The 23785-nt window shown below is 35.1% G+C and overlaps 1 protein-coding gene across 10 annotated transcripts in view; it reads left to right on the forward strand.

The window, feature by feature from the left end:
• The window catches only part of tai (basic helix-loop-helix family member taiman), a 362580-nt gene that overhangs the window by 278286 nt on the left and 60509 nt on the right, over window positions 1-23785 (forward strand). For 3 of the 10 annotated variants that reach the window (XM_074131835.1, XM_074131845.1, XM_074131837.1), the window contains exon 1: window positions 5732-5866. The exons of 3 other annotated variants lie outside the window; for them this stretch is intronic. In XM_074131835.1, coding sequence (XP_073987936.1) covers window positions 5769-5866 — 98 coding nt within the window. In that variant the 5' untranslated portion in view covers window positions 5732-5768. Of the gene's footprint in view, window positions 1-5720; window positions 5867-23785 lie in introns of those variants that run through there. 4 more of the 10 variants (XM_074131844.1, XM_074131836.1, XM_074131839.1 and 1 more) reach the window with 4 other exon arrangements.

Raw genomic sequence — 23785 nt, forward strand, 5'->3', positions numbered from 1 at the left:
ATCCTTTATATCTCCTTTCGCATTCATTAAATTTCAATGATTTCTTTACGAAATTGTAGAGAATAGTTAGGTCTATAACTGGTATAAATCGCAGTGTTTTAGTGTTAATAGTTTATGTGATATGGAAGATTAAAATTTTGTGTTTTGCAAATACGTTCAAATTTTTATCCTTTATATCTCCTTTCGTATTGATTAGATTTCAATGATTTCTTTACCAAATTGTAGAGAATAGTAATCTCTATAACTGTGTAAAATAGCATTGTTTTAGTGGTAATAGTTTATGTGATATAGAAGGTTAAAGTTTTGTGTTTTGCAAATACGTTCAAATTTTAATCCTTTATATCTCTTTTCGCTTTCATTAGATTTCAATAATTTCTTTACTAAATTGTAAAGAATAGTGAGCTCTATAACTGGATGAAATAGCAGTGTTTTAATGAAAATAGTTTATGAGATATGGAAGGTTAAAGTTTTGTGTTTTACAAACACGTTCAAATTTCAATCCTCTATATCTACTTTCGCATTCATTAGATTTCAATGATTTCTTTACCAAATTGTAGAGAATAGTGAGGTCTATAACTGGTTCAAATAGTATTGTTTTATTCATAATAGTTACTGAGATATGGAAGCTTAAACTTGTGTGCATCGCAAATACGTTCAAAATTCAATCCTTTATATCTCCATTCGAATTCATTATATTTCAATGATTTCTTTACCAAATTATAGAGAATAGTGAGGTCTATAACTGGTATAAATAGCAGTGTTTTAATGAAAACAGTTTATGAGATATGGAAGGTTAAAGTTTTGTGTTTTGCAAATACGTTCAAATTACAATCTTTTATATCTCCTTTCGCTTTCATTAGATTTCAATGATTTCTTTACCAAATTGTAGAGAATAGTAAGCTCAAAAACTGGTTCAAATAGTATTGTATTATTGATAATAGTTACTGAGATATGAAAGGTTAAAATTTTGTGTTCTGCAAATACGATCAAATTTTAATCCTTTATATCTCCTTTCGCATTCATTAGATTTCAATGATTTCTTTACTAAATTGTAGAGAATAGTGAGGTCTATAACTGGTATAAATAGCAGTGTTTTAATGAAAATAGTTAATGAGATATGGAAGGTTAAGGTTTTGTGTTTTGCAAATACGCTCAAATTACAATATTTTATATCTCCTTTCGCTTTCATTAGATTTCAATGATTTCTTTACCAAATTGTAGAGAATAGTAAGCTCAATAACTGGTTCAAATAGTATTGTATTATTAATAATAGTTACTGAGATATGGAAGGTTAAAATTTTGTGTTGTGCAAATACGTTCAAATTACAATCTTTTATATCTCCTTTCGCTTTCATTAGATTTCAATGATTTCTTTATCAAATTGTAGAGAATAGTAAGCTCAATAACTGGTTCAAATAGTATTGTATTATTGATAATAGTTACTGAGATATGAAAGGTTAAAATTTTGTGTTCTGCAAATACGATCAAATTTTAATCCTTTATATCTCCTTTCGCATTCATTAGATTTCAATGATTTCTTTACTAAATTGTAGAGAATAGTGAGGTCTATAACTGGTATAAATCGCAGTGTTTTAGTACAAATAGTTTATGAGATATGGAAGGTTAAAGTTTTGTGTTTTGCAAATACGTTCAAATTACAATCTTTTATATCTCCTTTCGCTTTCATTAGATTTCAATGATTTCTTTACCAAATTGTAGAGAATAGTAAGCTCAATAACTGGTTCAAATAGTATTGTATTATTGATAATAGTTACTGAGATATGAAAGGTTAAAATTTTGTGTTGTGCAAATACGATCAAATTTTAATCCTTTATATCTCCTTTCGCATTCATTAGATTTCAATGATTTCTTTACCAAATTGTAGAGAATAGTAAGCTCAATAACTGGTTCAAATAGTATTGTATTATTAATAATAGTTACTGAGATATGGAAGGTTAAAGTTTTGTGTTTTGCAAATACGTTCAAATTACAATCTTTTATATCTCCTTTCGCTTTCATTAGATTTCAATGATTTCTTTACTAAATTGTAGAGAATAGTGAGCCCTATAACTGGATGAAATAGCAGTGTTTTAATGAAAATAGTTTATGAAATATGGAAGGTTAAAGTTTTGTGTTTTGCTAATACGTTCAAATTTCAATCCTTTATATCTCCTTTCGCATTCATTAGATTTCAATGATTTCTTTACCAAATTGTAGAGAATAGTGAGGTCTATAACTGGTATAAATCGCAGTGTTTTAGTGTTAATAGTTTATGTGATATGGAAGATTAAAATTTTGTGTTTTGCAAATACGTTCAAATTTTAATCCTTTATATCTCCTTTCGTATTGATTAGATTTCAATGATTTCTTTACCAAATTGTAGAGAATAGTAATCTCTATAACTGTGTAAAATAGCATTGTTTTAGTGGTAATAGTTTATGAGATATGGAAGGTTAAAGTTTTGTGTTTTGCTAATACGTTCAAAATTCAATCCTTTATATCTCCATTCGCATTCATTAGATTTCAATGATTTCTTTACCAAATTGTAGAGAATAGTAAGCTCTATAACTGGTTCATATAGTATTGTTTTATTCATAATAGTTACTGAGATATGGAAGGTTAAACTTGTGTGCATCGCAAATACGTTCAAAATTCAATCCTTTATATCTCCATTCGCATTCATTAGATTTCAATGATTTCTTTACCAAATTGTAGAGAATAGTGAGGTCTATAACTGGTTCAAATAGTATTGTTTTATTCATAATAGTTACTGAGATATGGAAGCTTAAACTTGTGTACATCGCAAATACGTTCAAAATTCAATCCTTTATATCTCCATTCGAATTCATTATATTTCAATGATTTCTTTACCAATTTGTAGAGAATAGTGAGCTCTATAACTGGATGAAATAGCAGTGTTTTAATAAAAACAGTTTATGAGATATGGAAGGTTAAAGTTTTGTGTTTTGCAAATACGTTCAAATTTCAATCCTTTATATCTCTTTTCGCTTTCATTAGATTTTAATGATTTCTTTACCAAATTGTAGAGATTAGTGAGGACTATAACTGGATGAAATAGCAGTGTTTTAATGAAAACAGTTTATGAGATATGGAAGGTTAAAGTTTTGTGTTTTGCAAATACGTTCAAATTTTAATCCTTTATATCTCTTTTCGCTTTCATTAGATTTTAATGATTTCTTTACCAAATTGTAGAGATTAGTGAGGACTATAACTGGATGAAATAGCAGTGTTTTAATGAAAATAGTTTATGAGATATGGAAGGTTAAAGTTTTGTGTTTCGCAAATACGTTCAAATTTCAATCCTTTATATCTCTTTTCGCTTTCATTAGATTTTAATGATTTCTTTACCAAATTGTAGAGATTAGTGAGGACTATAACTGGATGAAATAGCAGTGTTTTAATGAAAACAGTTTATGAGATATGGAAGGTTAAAGTTTTGTGTTTTGCAAATACGTTCAAATTTTAATCCTTTATATCTCTTTTCGCTTTCATTAGATTTTAATGATTTCTTTACCAAATTGTAGAGATTAGTGAGGACTATAACTGGATGAAACAGCAGTGTTTTAATGAAATTAGTTTATGAGATATAGAAGGTTAAATTTTTCGGTTTTGCATTACGTTCAAACTTCAAACGTTTACTTATACTATATCTCTCTTGGTCTTTATCAGATTTTATTGATTTCTTTACTAAATTGTAGAGAAAAGTTCCGTCGAAAAGTTGAAAACTTAAATGGTTTGAGTACTTTTATTATATTTCGACGCTGAATAAGAGCATTAAATAGGGGTTATAAATTAATAGAATTATAAAGTGTAAATTAAATAGCCGGTGTAGGTATGTATGGATGTATAATGTGTTTGGTGAAGCGAACATGTATACGTTCCACATCCACTTATCCTTTATATGGTTTCAGACATTTGTCAGTCTTCCAAGTACAAATTAAATGTCAGCCAGCCATACATGAACTAACAGAATATTTCAACAAAGTCTTTAAACCAAACTAACAACTTAAATGTTTTATTACATAAGTCCTATAGTAATTGTGGAGTGTCAAACCTTTAGCAACACACAGTTTAAAACGAAATATCGTTTAGTTATTTTAATTTTTTGGTTAAAAGAGAAACTGGATCATTCTAGATCCTCTCTGGTAATGGAATTGGAAGTTTATGGATTGTGGTAAATGTTATACAGCTAGTCATATCCATATTTTGTTGTGAAATCTTCATATTTCGGTTTGGAGCTGACTGTACTATAGCGATTCAAATTTTTCAGCTGGTGGTGCCAATTTAGTAAAAGATATTTTTTACATTTTTTTGAGCTCTCTTTTCTATTGGCTTTACATTTTTTTTCTGCTCTCTTCCTTTGGCTTTACATTTTTTGGAGCTCTCTTTTCTATTCGCTTTACATTTTTTGGAGCTCTCTTCGTTTGGCTTTACATTTTTTTGGGCTCTCTTCCTTTGGCTTTACATTTTTTTGAGCTCTCTTCGTTTGGCTTTACATTTTTTGGAGCTCTCTTCCTTTCGCTTTACATTTTTTTGAGCTCTCTTCGTTTGGCTTTACATTTTTTGGAGCTCTCTTCGTTTGGCTTTACATTTTTTTTGTGCTCTCTTCCTTTGGCTTTACATTTTTTGGAGCTTTCTTCCTTTGGCTTTACATTTTTTGGAGCTCTCTTCGTTTGGCTTTACATTTTTTTGAGCTCTCTTCCTTTGGCTTAACATTATTTTGAATCTCTCTTCCTTTGGCTTTACATTTTTTTGAGCTCTCTTTTCTATTCGCTTTACATTTTTTGGAGCTCTCTTCGTTTGGCCTTACATTTTTTTGTGCTCTCTTCCTTTGGCTTTACATTTTTGTGAGCTCTCTTCCTTTGGCTTTACATTTTTTGGAGCTCTCTTCCTTTCGCTTTACATTTTTTGAGCTCTCTTCCTTTGGCTTTACATTTTTTGGAGCTTTCTTCGTTTGGCTTTACATTTTTTTTGTGCTCTCTTCCTTTGGCTTTACATTTTTTTGAGCTCTCTTCGTTTGGCTTTACATTTTTTGGAGCTCTCTTCCTTTCGCTTTACATTTTTTGAGCTCTCTTCGTTTGGCTTTACATTTTTTGGAGCTCTCTTCGTTTGGCTTTACATTTTTTTTGTGCTCTCTTCCTTTGGCTTTACATTTTTTTGAGCTCTCTTCCTTTGTTTTACATTTCTTTGAGCTCTCTTTCTTTGGCTTACACTTTTTTGAGCTCTCTTCCTTCAAGTTAGTAAATGAGAATTGCTTTTAGTCTACTCAGATCAGATTATTATTTTAGCATACGCAATCAGCACGAGTAAATCGGAAGTTGAAGTAAATACTGAGTAGTACATGAGTTTAGTACATGAGAATTGCTTTTAGTCTACTCAGATCAGATTATTATTTTAGCATACGCAATCTTCACGAGTGACGTGTAGCTCACTCGGCCAGCCTGCCTAACTTTAGTACCTTGTGCCAAAAATCATGTTATGTTTAAAGAAAAAAACCTACCTGGCCCCCAAGGCGGAAACTGGTCGTATGACGTCATGTGCCTGTTGAGAGAGTATGCGTCCGTGCGTTGAGTAGTGAGCATCAGTGAGAAATAGTGGAGTAAATGTGGTGGGGATAGAGAAGTACTATTTTTTAGTAATACATGGCTGTGGTGGGGGCTAGTTGGCTGGCTAGAGTGGTTGTTGTATCGCTAAGAGGGGGTTGACACAGTGACCCCTTTTCATAGCCAGTTGTGTTCCAACTACCTATGGAGGACCAGCAGAGAGCGGTGCCGGATTATACATATGGACCTCCACAATCACCTTTGGCAAATCTTTATTCACCACCGCATGCGAACGCATTGTCGTGAGTTTTTACTCAGATTGCTTTATTTATTTTCTTAGTTTACTCCAAACCACTTGGTTCTGTAGAAAACACATGTATTACTCGTGAGTGTGGCTTTCGTTTTGCTCCTTAAAGTAAAGTTTTTTGTAGTTGTAAGTAAATAAGAAATTATTTTTTTCAAAGTTTCGGTTAGCGAAGTTTCGTACTTTAACGAATACTTTAATGCTTTCTTATTTTTACTTTCTTTTCTTTCGAAAAGTGTGTAACTTAATAATTTCTTTAACAAAATAAGTTAATAACTTGTTATTAACTAAAAACATGGAATTATGTAATTCACAGCTTCCTTACATTTTAAAACTTCTAAACTAAACATTTGTACATCAAATAATATATACACTCTTTAATAGGTAGCCAGCGATCTTATTACGTGTACATCTATTTGTAAATTAGTTTGTTCGACAGATCCAAAAAGAAACAGTCAAGAAAATTTTCTAAAATACTTTGTTTTTCCCATAAGTTTACAATTAAAAATTGACCGAAAAAAACTATACTTAAATTTAATTATTTTCAAAATAGCCATTGCAGTGAAATCACTATCTCTCGCAAATTTTAAATTCTAACAATTTTTTTTAAATGCCACTTCCACATATGGCGTAATAGAGGAATACTCGTATATTACTTAAAAGAAAAACACGCGAGAGAGAGGAAAGTGTTGCTTACATGATGAAGGTTCCGTGAGAAAAGTCAATTTTCTAGGAAAAAAAAAATGTTTCCCGCATAAAAATTTGTAGCCCTTCCAGATGTATTCTTAGAGCCATTCATTTCCTTCTCTCGGAAAAGTCAACCTCAAAACATTTACTTCCTGTTTGTGTATATTTACTAAGGAATACGAAAACGTGGAAAATCGCCTTGCTGACTAGAAGTTGGTATTCATAGTTTCCGGTTAGTATTCCGTGGTTGCGTCTAAAAAACAGCAAAGATTGGGGCTTTCAGTGAGTTTCTTCTTTTTTTACATCAAATTAAGATTTTTCGTAAACTAAGTGACCAATTTCGAAACATACAGCATGTAACATTTAATTTTTCCGGAAAAAGAATTCAAGTTTAATTATGAGAAAGTTTAAGCCATTTTCCAGGAAATTTCCCTCAAAAAAAAAAGCAACGGAAAACTCTATTCATTGTATAATTTGGACCATAATTGTGTTATTAGATCTCATCTTTGATCTCTACTAATCGAAATGTCAATTTTCTTTTTTAAACTTTTAATAATTGTATAAACAACTCAAATAGAACCCAGCATGTGGTTTAAGAAAAACGCCTTCGTGTTTGACTGTTTATAAGAATTTGTGTTAGTCCCGTGGGACAGTAATGCTCCCGGTTTCATTTTATCCAAAATTAAAAGTGGCAAAATCTTCATTGGTCCCGTCAATTTTTTTAAAACAGTGGAGTTCCAAGGGATCCTAAATTAAATATATATAGTATCGTTAGGTTTTTTACGTTGCTATTAATTCCTTGAATTGACTGGGGAATAAAATTAAATCCATTGTGAGCTAAAAGATCTATTCTGGCTCCTTCAGGTTTCACTGTTTGTTCCTGGAATTGAAACGTCTGATAAATATGTAGTTAGTAAATATGTGAAAGAATGTGAGTGATATGGAGCCTAGAGTTTGCCTGGGGGTACACTAAACTCAAGTAGTTCAACGCGTCTGTTTGTTGTTAGCATTGTTTGGCTGGATTACTAGCAGTGACAAACGTAGAAGATGTCTTCTTCCCCTAAGGGAACTTCTTAAAATCCAGGGACTTAATTTTTACTGTAGTTCTTGTAGTTTTACGTAGGTGACTAACATTTTGTGGATTTCCAGCAAATAGGGAATTTCAGCTATATATACGTACTTAGTAATCAGTTTGTTGTAATAAAACGATAAAAGAGCAAAATTCCTGGATATATTACTTTAGAGGGGAACCTCAAATACACCCTGCTTCCTCTGAAGCCCTTCTAAATTCTAATTTAAAGGAGGGTGCTCCCTATCTTTCTACCCATACGTGTCCTTAATCGAATAACCCTAAAAAAATGTTTGAAAATCAAAGTTATTTATTTGCTGCATGGGAAATCGTAGGAACTGTTTTCGAGTATCTTGGAAAAGTATAAAAAATTCAATCAATGAAGTGATACTTTTCAATCGCTAAGTTGTACTCAGTTCCCATGGAGGTTGAATTTTTTGAAACGTGATTTTTACACGTACATAGACGCGTAGTAGTAATCGCTTTTTTTTGACTGAGGTAGCTCAATAACGTGCATCGTCTCATGTGTAAACGCAATATCTCATTGCTCTGTTTGTTGGTGTGAGAGAATGGAAACTAGGTCTTATACTGTTTTCAGATAAAGAAAAGGCATGAGGATTGAAATGGCCCCCAAAAAAAGAATGTAAAGTAAAGAAATTGCCTATTTTTTTAGGCGGGGCTTAACGTCCAGCTACCAATTAGGTGTCGTGGACGGAGGCTACTAGCAAACATACTTTACTGTAAATTTCTCATATTATAACCATTAAATACAATCCAAGGGCTAGACTAGTACCTCAATACACCTTAGCTTTGCGGGTCTAGTCTATAACCGCCTAACAAACATACTTTACTGTAAATTTCTCCTATTAGCCATTAAATAAAATCCAAGGGCTAGACTAGTACCGCAATACACCTTAGCTTAGCGGGTCTAGTCTATAACCGCCTAATAAACATACTTTACTGTAAATTTCTCATATTTACCATTAAATAAAATCCAAGGCCTAAACACCGGGAATCGAACCCAATACCACAATACATCTTAGCTTCGCAGCTCTAAAAAAGAATGTTTTGTGGCGTTTCTGCATGATGATGGCTGTGGTGGAGAACTGGCTTTCGGATCTCGAAGCTCCAAACATGACCGGAAACACAACATGATAAGCGAAGAATGACGCCAAGATGTGGGGCTAATAGTGATACGAGTGATTGGTAATGAAGAGATGAGTAATCTAGTGTTGGGAGAGTTGCTAGCCATTGCCAAGTTCTTGGTAAAAGTGAAAGTGGTAGAGAGTATTTCGCAATGGCGTCGCGCTCCCAGTCTCGGCGGCCACAATCTCTGGCCCCTATAGTAGGTAATGGCTGGCCACTATAGAATCGCTTCTCCGACCTAGACTTACTTTCCGCCCTTACCTAACTAAACCATGCCATAGTTGGCGCTCCTCGCTCTCTCTCTCTCTACCAATAATATCTACTCTCTTCTACACTTTTATTTGATTACGTAATCTTAATTCCCTTCGTGCTATTGCGGATCGAGATCAACTGCAGTATTATTATTGTTGATAATATGTACAACCACCGACTTATACTTAAATTCCCTTGACCACTTTAAATTTGGGTAAAAAGCTTCTTTTTTTTCCCTTTGTTATAGGCCTCTTGAGCTAGCAAATCAGCCATTTACATTCTTCTTTCGAAGCTTCTTTAGTATATTGAATGTTTATAGAATTATCTTGTTCGTTATGAACTCAAAGAGCTCTGTGTAAATGCTGCCAGAATAGTATTTAAATTGGCAGGTAACGGACATCCAGTCGCTATCCACAGCCCTCCACAATCGTTCTCTTCCTTTAGTTGTTGTTAGCTCAATCCAGGATTAGATGGTTGTGGCTATTATTGTAGTCTGGCTATAATTCCAGAAGTATTCGCAACACTGGTAAGATGTTTCCACCCCAATCCTGGGCTAGATGGTGCGGCGTATAATTGTGTATAAACCTCATTCTAATGAGGTATGTGTATGTATAGGTATGTGTAAAACCAAGGTTTTTTGGGGATACCTAGATTGTATGGCAGTGTAAAATTGGGGCCCTTTTCTCGCCTTTGACAATTCGTGTATATCCGCTGCCATTCCGGTATAGCACTCCGCTTTTGCATAATTTTTAATATCGGAGACTTAACATTGAGTATGGCGATGTATGTTGTAGGGAGATCGCATTTTTGGCTATACGATCCATGATTTCATTTCCTCTCAGACCTGTGCTGTGTGGCCCGTTGATCCAGATTAAATGTACCGATTTGTTGTTTTTTTTAGAATACTATTTTAATAATTGGGAAGTTTCTCAGATTAAAGCGGGTCGCATTATGTCCGAAAAAGTTAGTAAGGACTAAATGATGCCCACAGGTGACTTGATCCATAAAATAAAAGTCCAGAATGAAGAATGAATAATGCCAAACTCAGTTCAGCCACCTTACAATAAGAATGTTGGTAACTGTCTGTAAGCCCCCTGAAGATGACTGAATTGCTATTATTCTTCCTTCCTTCCGCTTTTCTGTAAAAATTCAATGTTTAAAGAAATGGCAAAGATTTATTGAAATTTATTTTGCTTTAAATCAATTTATCTGTGGAAAAATGATCGTAAAGTTTCGCCCCAGCAATTCTAACCTTCGCCGAGATAATAATGAATGCACACCAGGTGGTGCGCTGCTAATTATTACTACCTCATTTCCTTTCAAACAGCAATCACCTCCGGTGAATCAACTCCCAGTCGGCTTGCAAAATAATAATAAAAAACTTATTCTGATTTCCATTAGTAATAATAATTCCCAATTAGACTGTGGATTTTGTACACATTATCACGAAATGTTGTTTCATTACGTACAGGAAATGGTGGGACAAAACATACGCATAAAGTATCAAAAAAAAAGTTTCCTGTTTTTAAAAGGGTAGTCTTAAAGTGAAACCCTTTTTTAACATTGATTTTTAAAAGAAATTTAGGCCCCCCTCCCAATAAAGGGCCCAAAAATTTTGAAATAACTTCATCATTTCGTATCGTTTTTTCTCAGTGTCAAATCTTTTCACATTGCGTCGTTAAAAGCTCATTTCACATTTATTTCAAGGTTAAGCTGAACTTTTTTTTTTAGCAAAACATTTTGGAGGACTTGAAGGACAAAGCACCGTAAGTCAGGATAAGATTTGAATTATTTCAATTTCTTAGTTTTTTTTTGCAGCCAAAGTAAAGTAATCGCCTATTTTTTCAGGCGGGGCTTAATGTCCAACTACCAATTAGGTGTCGTGGACGGAGGCGACTAGCAAACATACTTTACTGTAAATTTCTCATATTAACCATTAAATAAAATCCAAGGGCTAGACTAGTACCGCAATACATCTTAGCTTTGCGGGTGTAGCCTATAACCGCCTAACAAACATACTTTACTATAAAGTTCTCATATTAAACAGTAAATAAAATCCAAGGGCTAGACTAGTACCGCAATACATCTTAGCTTTGCAGGTCTAGTCTATAACCGCCTAACAAACATACTTTACTATAAAAGTTCTCATATTAACCATTAAATACAATCCAAGGATTAGACTAGTACCGCAATACACCTTAGCTTTGCGGGTCTAGCCTATAACCGCCTAACAAACATACTTTACTTTAAATTGCTTTTATTAACCATTAAATACAATCCAAGGGCTAGACTAGTACCGCAATACATCTTAGCTTTGCGGGTCTAGTCTATAACCGCTCGGCTACCGTGGTGCCCTTTTTTCTGCAAATATAAAAGTGAAACTTGGAAAAATAATAGGAAGTTATTGTACAAAGCAAAAATAAAATACTCTTTGTACCCAATTAGCCATCTTGTTTTCATTCCGTAAATCTATAAAGAATTACTCTTATAAAATAATAAAATATTCGCATTTCCGTTTGAACTTTAAAATACAATTTATATAAGTTATTATTTGAAATATCGGTTACTAAGGGGGTATTAAGTCCAGCCGAAAATGGGGCCTACATTGTGATGTTCGAATCGAAAGGTCATAGGGTCAATCACCCAGTTCAATCTACGGTCAAATATAGTCGGGACCAAAAAACAGCTCGTAATAAAATTTATTCAATCTGAAATTGTAGTTTCCTGTAAAGCGTTTTTTTTTTTTTAATTACTATTTTCTCAAATAACTCCCCCCAAGTTAGTGGTTCCGGAAGTAATGCGATCACGGCTTATTTTTAAAATGTGTGTTTTTTGTTTTTTTTAAACACCGGAAATACAAGGTTTCGGTATTTCCGGATTCGAAGAATTGCCTCGCAAAAATCATGTAAAATTCATCATCGCTCCCCCCCCCACAAAATGGTGGGGGTTTTTGTAAGCGATACCCAATTTTTTGGGAACCACTTAATTAAAAAAAAATGCACCCTTAACTTGTTGTGTAAGAGCCCCAAGGAGGGGGGGACTAAAAATTTAAATTAAATATATCAATTATTTTATTTAATAATTTTCCAGTAAGGGGACATTTTTTTAAAAAAGAAACTGAAGTATTCAATATTCTGCGTGGTTGTGCAAAAAATAATAAACTAAACAAGATAAATTGGTGCTCGAAAAAAAATAATTGATCGATTACAAACACTATCGAGACTAAACAAAATCTCTCTTTAAGTTAATCTGTTCAGTTATAGCGCAGAAAAAGAAAGAAGATTGCGTAGGTTGTACAAGAAGATTTGAGCTTCACTAAATATTACACTGAAGTCATTAAGGTGTTTTAATACGTTGGAGTTTTGGATGTGCTGTCCACCTAGGCAATGTAAAATCGGTCGACATCGTTCGTGTTAAATCAATTGACAGTGAAAACATGAGCACAATGTCAGGCGTTTCTTTGGGGAGACAATTTTATATTTGTACAACTACCGATCGGTTCTCTTCTTGTACGGAGGCGGAATAGCCTAACTTACTTCATGAGTAATATTCTTAATTAATTGATCAAAGAGATTTCCAAAGCCATGACTGGGAGTTGAACTTGAATATTTCGATTGGGTACCACCAGGGGACTAGACTGTGCACTTAGCTTCGAGACCGAAATCCCACAACCGGATGTACCGCTTCCCAGGAGGGTAGGCAGACCAAGAACGCGATGGCAGGACTGTGTGGTAAGAGGTGCTTTGACATTGCTTGGATTCCGTAACTGGAGGGCGGCTCCGCAGGACAGAGACGTCTGGCGGGCACGTCTTGAGGAGGCCAAGACTCTTCATGAGTTGTAGCGCCATTTAAGAAGAAGGATGTACCGCTTAGTTCAGGGGTCCACAAACTACGGCCCGCGGGCCACATGCGGCCCCCTGAGGACATTTATCCGGCTCCCGCTGCACTTTACACGGAAGGGGCATCTCTCTTTCAATGGTGGTCAGTGAGAGGAGGAGCACTATATTTGGCGGTGCCGCAAAGCGCTGCGTCGCTCATGTAAGTACTGCTTCCGATGACGCGGGATGCACGCGTGTCACGGCTCCGAAAAATAACAGCAGAAGTAGGAAGAAAGGCAAAGCATTATAACTAAACCGGACATTGACCATCTCATTAGCCAAAAAGCAGGCCCATAATTCCCACAGAAATATTTTGTTTGGTACCACCAGTGGACTCGATTGTGCAGTTTGTTGATTTAAATTTACGTACTTGTTCTTTATTTGAAATATTCTATTTGTTCCCGTTTTTTTTACTTTAAAATAGTTTTTTTTTTTATAGTCCGGGCCCTCCAACGGTCTGAGGGACAGTGAACTGGACCCCTGTGTAAAAAGTTTGGGGGACCCCTGACTAAGTAGAATGTATGTGCTTCATTTTTTTGAGATTTCTTCCAACGTGTGTAGAAATTATAGTCAAGGCGGCAGGTCTATAACTGTTATTTGGAAACAGTGGTTAAGGGAATTTAGATGAAGGACTTAAAGGTTGGTGATGTAGACCTTCTCTACCATAAAATATGTAAAGTAAAGTAATTGCCTATTTTTTCAGGCGGGCTTTACGTCCAACTACCAATTAGGTGTCCGTGGACGGAGGCGACTAGCAAACATTAGATTAGATTAAATTAGGGCGGCCTCAAGGCCTACGCCACTGCGACCCCTTTAGATCTATTGTGGCTCCCCAACTTTAGAGCTCACCCTCCAAACCCGTCCGTTTAATCAGACTCTTAATTCTGGAGAGTGACTCCTGGGTAAAGCTCTCAGGCCTTGGTTTTTCCTCCCCGAGAGACATACTTTGGTCTCTCTTCAAAACGCATAAATCTTTTGCCTTTTACCGTAAAGTAACATTTCAGTATCTTTGTAAAGGTTGTACTACGTTTGGTAATAAGGATATTGTCAAAGGTCCCTTGGAGCTTCTATAACTGTTACGGGTACCCAAATAAGCATGACTTTTTTTTTTATCTTTCAATTTGGCCAGATTCAGTGTGGTCCTCTAAGGAGGCTTAATAGCCTTATCAAGCCTTCCGGATGTCTGAAAAGACTCTAGAAACAATCCATCTAATGATTATTGCAACTAGGTTTGTCTAAAAGACTGACTGCAGCTAGGATTTCAAAGATGAAATCGTTATAAAAGAAAAAGAGGTAATGGAATAAGTGCAGAAAGGGGTTCCAGAATGCTATATGATTGGGAATTCCAGAAGTGTCTACCAACCAACACAATGGAAAAGGCGTAAAAATCTAGCCAAAGCAGGTAATAACGCCTAACGGTACATAACGTGCACACAGGCAAGAGAGGTAAGTGTATTCTCCCCTCTTGTACGTCCTTCCTGAACAACAACAACAGACCAGAGCGAGTTGGCTGGCTTATTTTGTCCATCTACAAACTAAACGAGTCTGGAGAGAGAGAAGAAAACATCTGTTTTGGAAATTTCTCCAACTGCCTTAGGGAGACTGAAAAGGGTGTGCTGCAAGTTAACACTTCTGTAAAGTCGGTTACCCTACACATCTAACGGTTACGTTGACTCAATTTAAAATCTAAATATGTAAGGTTATATAACACAAACTGACTGAAATAATGAACAAATTATTCTTAAATATTCTTTGAAATTGAAATTAGAAATTTATTTACAATTTAAAATAGATATGCAAATAGGTATACAAAAGGAGGTTCCAGGCTGCAGTACCTATGCACACTCCAGAACCTTAATATTTACATTGTAAATCTGTCCAAACTTACATACTAAAGCAGAAAACATTAAAAAACCTATATTAAATATTCTGAAATGTTTATTGCCTTCATGAAGAAATTATTACCAATATGATTCATAATTCTGAGATCCCCTGGCCGAATAGAAAAGACTTTTCTTTGTATTTTATTATCACCGAACTCTCTTCAAAGTTTTCCAAACCTCAAATTGAAATAGATGAAAGAAAATTTCACAGTTACCACATACGACTTTCTTAAAAATGTTACGAAAAATTGGTATTTTCTTCAAAATATGTTGCGATTATGCAACACAAAAAAAATCAAGATGTGACTATGAAATAATATTTTTTGGGGAATTCTGTACTGATGATAATAGAGTCTAATGACGCAACCCTGATTGACCCAGATTGTTCGATTCTTTTTTTTTTTGAGGCCAAAGTGTGAATCATTTTTTGACGTTGTATGTTATGGGGGGGAGGGGAGCACTTAAATGAAAGTAAAATTTTATTGAGCTTAAGTATGAGTACTGTAACTGAATTTCCCAGCTTTTTTTTGGAGCTTTTAATCCAGAATTACTCCCCGAAGTAATTCCCTTTTATTTTTAATCTTTCCGTATTACTGGCTGTGGGAGCACTGAATACTGTGAATGCTATTGGCCGGCCAGACTGCTCTCTCTCTCTCTCTCTATGAATATATTATTACAATAATTACTTGATTGAACATGAATATTGGGACCTTATGAAATATTCATGATTACTCTTTTATTCATGATTTTACAAGAACATAGAAAATCAATTATTATTGCCATTTTATTACTTTATACAATAATTTATTTTAATGAAAAAATTTGTAATGTTTGCAAATATTACAATAAATTCAACTACATTCCATTCAATTAACGGATATGGCTTGTTCGATTAAAAAGGTCAAATTCGACTTCTTTTTTTCCCCCCACAGAAAAAAAATGTCTTAAAGAACTGCATCACATTTTCTAACTAATATCTTGATTACAATTTCAGTTTTACAAAAATTCTTATTGAATTGCATTACTAGTAAAAGTTTCAGGAGAGATGCTTGAGTGATGACTCAAAATTGAGTAAAATTATGCGATTAATTAGCTCAAGTCAGCCGATAGTTTCTGGTTATCCAGATAATACAAAAAACGGAAGTGACACTTTTAGAGTGTAACTAAACCTCTAATCTCGTCTTTGTTGACGCTCCTGGTGAAATAATGAACTCGCAAGTTGAAAAAGGAAATTGTAGAAGCCGTTTTTTCACGACAATCTTAAGCTAAGTGGTACTTCCGATGGACCGATTTTGGGGAAAAAAAACCTTGTTGTCGCGTCTGAACGAACTATTTATCAACAACAAAAAATATATATCGTTTAATCAAAAATTAATCAAGAGGGCAGCGGCAACAGCTGCCATCAATTGCCACCTGATGAATATAACCTCTGCATCTTATAAAACCTACACATGGAGCACACCTCTCTCACGTTGCCTACCTCTTTGTAGTATCAGTTACCTACTGGAGGCACACATTCTTGTCAAAACGTTTGGCAAATGAAGAAAAACCACAGTTTCATGACCTGCACAGTCAGGATCTAGCGTCTAGCCGATAGAATCATCCCTCAGGATTCGGTGATACAAGATATCCATCCCTAGCTATTACTCGCTTAGATTCGCCCTACAAGTTGGCTAAAGCATTGTTCTCAAATGAAGCAGATTTGATAAATTGCTGTAAATATATGTAGTACTTCTCACAAAACTCTGGAAAACTTGGCCGTGTCTTCCTAAATCCCTAAATTCAGATTCAGGATTTAAAATGACTTGTTATTAGTGCAAAAATTTGCTCCCAGTAGTGGAGGACAGATAGAACAAAGAAGACATAGTGGTTAGTCACAGAGGCGAGAGTGTAGCCCCCGGCATGGGTAAAATACATAGGGGTAGGTCTTGCAGAGACGCTGGTTGAGAGTATTGATCGTCTGACCTACTGACCGGGCAGTCGCATGTTCTCTTGTTCGCGCTCAGCTAAAGTTCGGCTCTTTCAGTTTACCACTTCTTCTTCTTCTTCTTCCCTCTCGGTGCAGTATTTATTGCATAAGTGGGCTGTGGTCTAGATAAATCAAGTTATCAGCACTCACCGTGGCCCGCCACTAAAATTATCTCGGCTCTTTGCTCTGTTCCTAGAATCAATGCCCTAGAACCCAAGAAATCTTCTATATCTAAAACTAATTCCATGAATGGTCTCCTTACATAAATATCATTTGATTTAAATGAAAAATGCAGTTTTCGTGTTAATATAATCAAATTCAAATTTCCACTTAAAAAAAAAAACATTTTGATTTCATTCCTTAATAGCATGCTTTTCATTCGTTTCATGAGATTACTGCATCAATAGTTTTAGAGGAACTTGATTTATAAAGCAAAGCATCTGCCACTTTTTCCTCACACTACCGTAGTTGTCGTATTGAATTGTTTGGCGCTTTTTATTATGTACAGTTTCACTTTAAACATCTCAAAGTTTGTAAAATATCTGAAGTCGTCCACGACACCTAATTCGGTAGTTGGACGTAAAGCCCGCCTGAAAAAAATAGGCAATTACATTACTTTATTCGCTTTGCTTACATTAGCTTCCGTCCGTAAAGCTAAAATGTATTGCGGTACTAGTCTAGCCCTTGGATTTTATTTAATGGTTAATATGAGAACTTTGTAGTAAAGTATGTTTGCTAGGCGGTTACAGGCTAAACCCGCAAAGCTAAGATGTATTGCGGTACTAGTCTAGCCCTTGGATTTTATTTACTGTTTAATATGAGAACTTTATGGTAAAGTATGTTTGTTAGGCGGTTATAGGCTAAACCCGCAAAGCTAAGATGTATTGCGGTACTAATCTAGGCCTTTCATTTTATTTAATGGTTTAATATAAGAAATTTATAATAAAGTATGTTTGTTAGGCGGTTATAGGCTTCACCCGCAAAGCTAATGATGTATTGCGGTACGAGTCTAGGCCTTGGATTTTATTTTAATGGTTAATGTGAGAAATTTACAGTAAAGTGTGTTTGCTAGTCGCCTCCGTCCACGACACCTAATTGGTGGTTGGACGTAAAACCCGCCTGAAAAAATAGTCAATAGACTATTTTAACTAAAATATCTGAAAGCGGAAGGAAGAGGAACTCCATTTGTATAGATATTTTAATTTTTTTTTTTTTTAATCCTAAAGTGTAAAATCCCTTCCACCCTTAAAGCTACCTTCCTGTAGAAGGATTCGTCCCTCTAAGTTACGGTCGTAGCCCTTTTTTGGGGGGGGGGAATCCGCGCTATCGAAATGTTTCAACTTCTAGGGATTTTTTTTTTTTTCATTTTTGAGGTCCACACTTCCTCCACGTAGTTTTTGATGTGAAAAAAAATGTTTCAAGGGAAACGCGATATCAAAATTAAGATGCGATCACAACACTTCCGCTTTTCGTATAAAGTAGTAAATACAAAGTAAAATAACTATAAAATTATTCATTTTTAGATAATATATTTTGTAGATGAGTTTTTCCATGATATTAATTAAAAATACTAATCCCACGGGGGGTTTTCATATTTTTCTTCTTCTTTTTATTAATGAATACATTTATTGGGAAAATTCAATATAAAGCTTCATTCAACATTTAATTTATGCGCATAATTAAATTAATTTAAAAAAAAATGCAAATCGTTTAAGTTTCATTTAAATTAAATGCAATTAATTGTGCAAGTGCAATGGAAGTATTAGCGTACTCGTATTGGTGGTTTACTTTCTCCCTTCTAAGTAGTCATATCAAACTTTGAATGACTTAATATCATACTAAGTAATGCTTCTAAAACTATTCGTGAAATTTGGCGCCTCTCTTTCGCCTGGGTTAATGGGTGATTAACGGCGGGGTATGAAGGCTAAATTTTGTCGAAGGTTCCGGACAATAGATCGGAAGTTCACATTTTAATTTGGCTCAATGTAATTATTTTATTTTCTGGAGGTAAAAAACTTGCCCATAATAACGGCACCAAGATTTTGCTTACAACATGTGCATCTGTTTCATCAATGCTGATTCGTCCTAAAAAGAAAACTCCCTTTTTCATAAGTTCCTGGGTTCCCCGCCCCAACCTGCCGTTTTTCCACCTTCAGCACCACTGAGGAGGAGTGCCTCCAGTTCCATTTCGCGAAACTAACGATTATAACAGGTTTTAAGAGTACCATTACCTCCTCCTCATCTGGTCCAAACAGCCTGCCCAGGCGCTCTTAGACTAGTCTCGAATCTGTGGAGATTTTTCTGTTCCTACTGTGTCCTTTAAAAAAAGCTTTGGCCCCCCCCCCTATTTCATAACTTCTTCCAGTACGTAAGGTCCCCCCCACTACAATTCAAGAGTTGGTCTCCCAGAACAGCCCCTGGATTTTGCGATACTGGGTCAGATTCTAGGAATTATTGGCTTTAACGGCCGCCCCTTTCATAGGTCCTTCAGTATAAACTTAGATAACAGATCTTCAACTTCATTTTGGACTGAAAACCATAGCTCAAAAAACCTATCCCGCTAAAGTTACTGAAAAGTGGCTATTCGTAGTAGTTTTAAGATTTTGCATGGCAGGACGGGACCCATGCCCCACGGCACTGCAGCCACCAAGAGGCTTATTGTACCTTCCCTTAAGTCTAGTAGGTGAAACCTCCCCTTCTAAGAAGGTTGAGGGCTTTCCCTACCAGTTCCTTCTGCGCTACAATCTCCTCTGGTCTCAAGGTGCCAAAGATTTTCGTAGCGCAGTCTTTGCAATCGAATAACAGGTGAGAGGCCGTTTCTTCCTCTTCCTGACCACAATCTGCACACAATTTTTAGATTAGAAAAGGATTGTAGCTAAATCTTCAGCAAGATCTATTATGGCTTCCTGAAGTGTCACACCTTGATCGACATCTGGAAACGTTAATCCATCTATTCTTAAGTTCCATTAAGTATATCTGGAATAAAATTAAATAAGAGCATTTTAATGTATTCGAGTCTCTTTTTTAAAAAAAAACAGAACAATTATTTTTTATCCCTTTTAAAGAGATATCTTACAGATAAAGAGAGAATTTATATTGCGAATTAAGCTAGAAACTCTAGAGTATAAGAGAAGAGAATTGGGATAAAAAAAATTGCGGTATTTTTCAGTTATAACTAAGAGAAAGAAATGTGGTTTTGTAGTGTGCGTTCGCGTGTCCGTTCGGGCCACAACTGGTTGACATTATATCAACCTGCTATTATGTAACGTTGTTGTTGTTGTTGTTGCTGTTGGCGAGTTGTGGTTAATATTTAGTATTATTACGGAAAGATTGCCTGTTCTCTCACTTGTGTAAGAGAAAATTAGAGTTGAATGCAGTTTTTTAGTTTTTCCTAGAAACAAAAATATTTGGTTTGCAGCTGATTTCCGTCAATTCACGGGAAACAAGTTTTGAGGCCTCCTGAATGGATAACTACGCTTGAGCAGCAAAATTTTATGAACAAAAATTCGTTGAATGCACAAGATCTCTTTTAATATCAATATTTTGGCCAGAATCCGTCCGCCGGAAGTGCAGTTTTCAACAAAATTTATTTTTTCCAATTTCTATAAATGGACAATTTTGGTATTGGTCACAATATCGCTTAGTTCCTGTGTAGGAGAGGTAAATGTACTCTCCATTCGTATCTTTTCGATTAGACAGTGGACAACGAGAGCTGTTTGCAATTCCTGCTTCCTGTTGGACCGACCAAAGGAGAGTTGCAGGAGTATTATCATGTTTTTCCCCTATTTCCTTCCACTCTCTTCTTCCATGTCCTTTGCTAAGTGGAGGATAAAACTGTGGTTTCAAGGATTTTCTATTTTTAGAAAGGAAATAATGGTTGTGTTGTTCCTTTTTTCGAATCCTCTCTATCCTTAGCGGTCAGTCTGCTCGTCACTCAACAGTCTTCAGTGGTCCGGAAGCCGTTGTAGAACCATAATTTTCCCTGCATAATCATTGATACCCCACATTACAGGGTATCTTAAGCCAATCAACTCTTTTCTGCCAAGGAAAGCGTCTATGTGACCGCGTTCTTCTCAGGCGTACATTTCAGCAGCCATGTTCTTTTCTTCGGGTGTAATTCAGAGAATATCTTCATGATTTATGGGTCCCTAGAACTGAATTATTTAATGGTACTGTAATGGGAACTGTATTTCCGTAGGAAATTGGCAAGTCACGAAACATGGAATCCCCCGTAATGGGTACTATTTCCGCTCCATTTATTCAAATATCTACCGGATGTGTGATTTTTGGAGTAAGAGGAAAAAGAAAATGGAAAAATTATGTCAGCAGAGAGAAGTTGTTTAGCTCCTTCATACGAAATTTTGGGATACCAAACTTTACCAACTTAGAATCGATCTTCACGTCCGCAAGTTAATAGGATTCTTTCTCGCTTCCCCCTCCACACTGTTTCTCCTTCCCCTTTCTTATATTACATTGTGTATAATCGGCATGACGTCACCTTTATGGCAGGCCAACACACTGCCTGCTCGATCCTGTTGTTCAGTAAAATTAAAATAAATAAATTGTAATATATTTTTGAGTAGTACGTGTAGGTTCTCCCTCTCCCGCCTAATTCTCTTATTTAATTTCACGCCGATTTATTTCCTGTAAAGAATTGATATATTTATGTTATCTTGGGCGGCAATTTTATTTGATTTTAACTTTGGGAAGGGGGGTTTAGTAAAAAAATAAGTTTTTTTTTAATTGAACGTGTATAAAGCAAGAACTGACAAACATTTAATTACAGGAAGTATGTATTAGTACCAACTTAATAAAACAAAAAAGAAATTGAAATAACTGAACAACAAATTGAACGATCTTTTATAAGGTTTTCCCGAATGGTTCGACCAACCATTTCACTTCTTGATTTTCCCATGTTAGTTATCTGAATACTTATATCATTTCCGGCAAATGAAAATTAGTACTAGCTGGAAGATAGATGACTGGTAACATAGTCATAATTTTGGTTTTAGGAAAATAGCACTTGCAAATTCAGTTATAATTGGCCGGTGTAAATAGAGTAGATAAATTGAAACAGTTATGCGGTTAGCGTATTGGTGGATTCTCAAGCGGAGGTCCCAGGTTCGAATCCAGCTGCTGACCCTTAGATTTTTCTCTTCCTAGGAGCTTTTTACAGCTCACTATGTTGTCTATAACGAGAGAACACTGTCCAGAGGTTGGCATTGCTCTGAAAAAAAGTTACAGGCGCCAAGAACCTTGAGATGGTGACGCGCCTTAAATCATATTGAAACAGAAAATATTTACGAAAATCTGATGCCAGTTCATGCGTTTTCCCAACAAATTGGAAATTAAAGCATTCTTAGGGTCCCATTAATGTGGGCTGGTACCATACCAGGAATATTGAGGCTCTCCTTTTCTTTTCACTCACTTCCTAACTATTCTAAGCATTTCTCTTACCTGCTTAAAGTTCATCATATAAAGCACCGTAACACGTCAGAAAAATGGAGGTGATTTAAATAAGCACGTTGATTGCTGCTAAAGTGGCGACCCATTGTCCCTCTATATTATCTCAGCCACGGAACATATGCAGTGTTGCCATACTTATTTCAAAAAGTGTACAAACGACATTATTGGAAGAAATTTTTTTTTTCCATTTAACCAGTTATAATTGAACTAAGGAGGTTGAGAGGGGTTTCACTTTAGAGATTTGTTCGAGTGATAAGCAAAAAATAAAAAACAAGTTGAAACTTGTTTTAAAAAGAGGAGTTTAGTTTTTTTTCAAGTCCCAGTGTTGGGTATAATAAATCGAGGAACAATCAAAGGCTAACTGAACCAAAGGAATATAAATGGGCGTGTGTAAGGGCGTGTCAAGTTGCCTTGCCCACATCTCCTTGGGGAATTAGCGACTAGAAGTTCTTTTTATTTTCTGTAGGAACCTGAAACTGTGAGGCCTTTTTTTTGTTGAGCCTAATATTAATATTAATTAGGTCTACGCTGACCTGATTAGCCATGTGTGAGTGTGTGTGTTAACATTCTTAGTGAAACTAGAGGAGTGGGGGGGGGGGTTGGACAAAAGCTGCCTAAAGAGCTTCTGTTTCTTTCTATTCCAAATTGCTTCGATTTTGTCTACTTCTCTCTTTGTTTTTCTGTTTAGCCAATTACAATTTTGTAATATTCCGCTTGTCATTTCAGACGAAAAATCAATTTTCAGAAAATAAATTAATAAAAAAGCTTGGGAGGGGGCTACCACCCACTTACCCAGACATTCCCCTAGTAAATCTCTTGATTTTATCTCTTGTTACATTTCCTCCAGACTTCTTTATAATCTATTCAATTCTTACTAACATTTCACTGTTTACAAAGCGATATATCGCACTCAAATCATACTTTAGAGAAAGTACTTCCCCCCTTCCCCACACAGATACAAAATTATTCTTGATGACTTCTTCCAAGATAAAAAAAAAAGATGATTCCAAGAAAATGATTCTTTCAAGAAAAATGATGATTCTAAGAAAATGATTCTTTCAAGAAAAATGATGATTCCAAGAAAATGATTCTTTCAAGAAAAATGATGATTCTAAGAAAATGATTCTTTCAAGAAAAATGATGATTCTAAGAAAATGATGATTCTAAGAAAATGATTCTTTCAAGAAAAAATGATGATTCTAAGAAAATGATTCTTTCAAGAAAAAATGATGATTCTAAGAAAATGATTCTTTCAAGAAAAATGATGATTCTAAGAAAATGATTCTTTCAAGAAAAATGATGATTCTAAGAAAATGATTCTTTCAAGAAAAATGATGATTCTAAGAAAATGATTCTTTCAAGAAAAAATGATGATTCAAAGAAAATGATTCTTTCAAGAAAAATGATGATTCTTCCAAGAAAAATGATTACAATAAAAGTTGTACATCTACATACGCGTAATGTGTACATTCTCAAAAAAAAATAAATAAATAAACTTTTACAAAGATCACCTTGCAGAAAATTTGAAAAACAAAGGAAAATTCGTTCTGTGAAGTAATACTTCCGG

Source organism: Rhodnius prolixus, unplaced genomic scaffold, assembly GCF_049639745.1.
Source record: "Rhodnius prolixus isolate KJV_2025 unplaced genomic scaffold, Rpr scaffold_4, whole genome shotgun sequence".
Lineage (NCBI taxonomy): Eukaryota > Metazoa > Arthropoda > Insecta > Hemiptera > Reduviidae > Rhodnius > Rhodnius prolixus.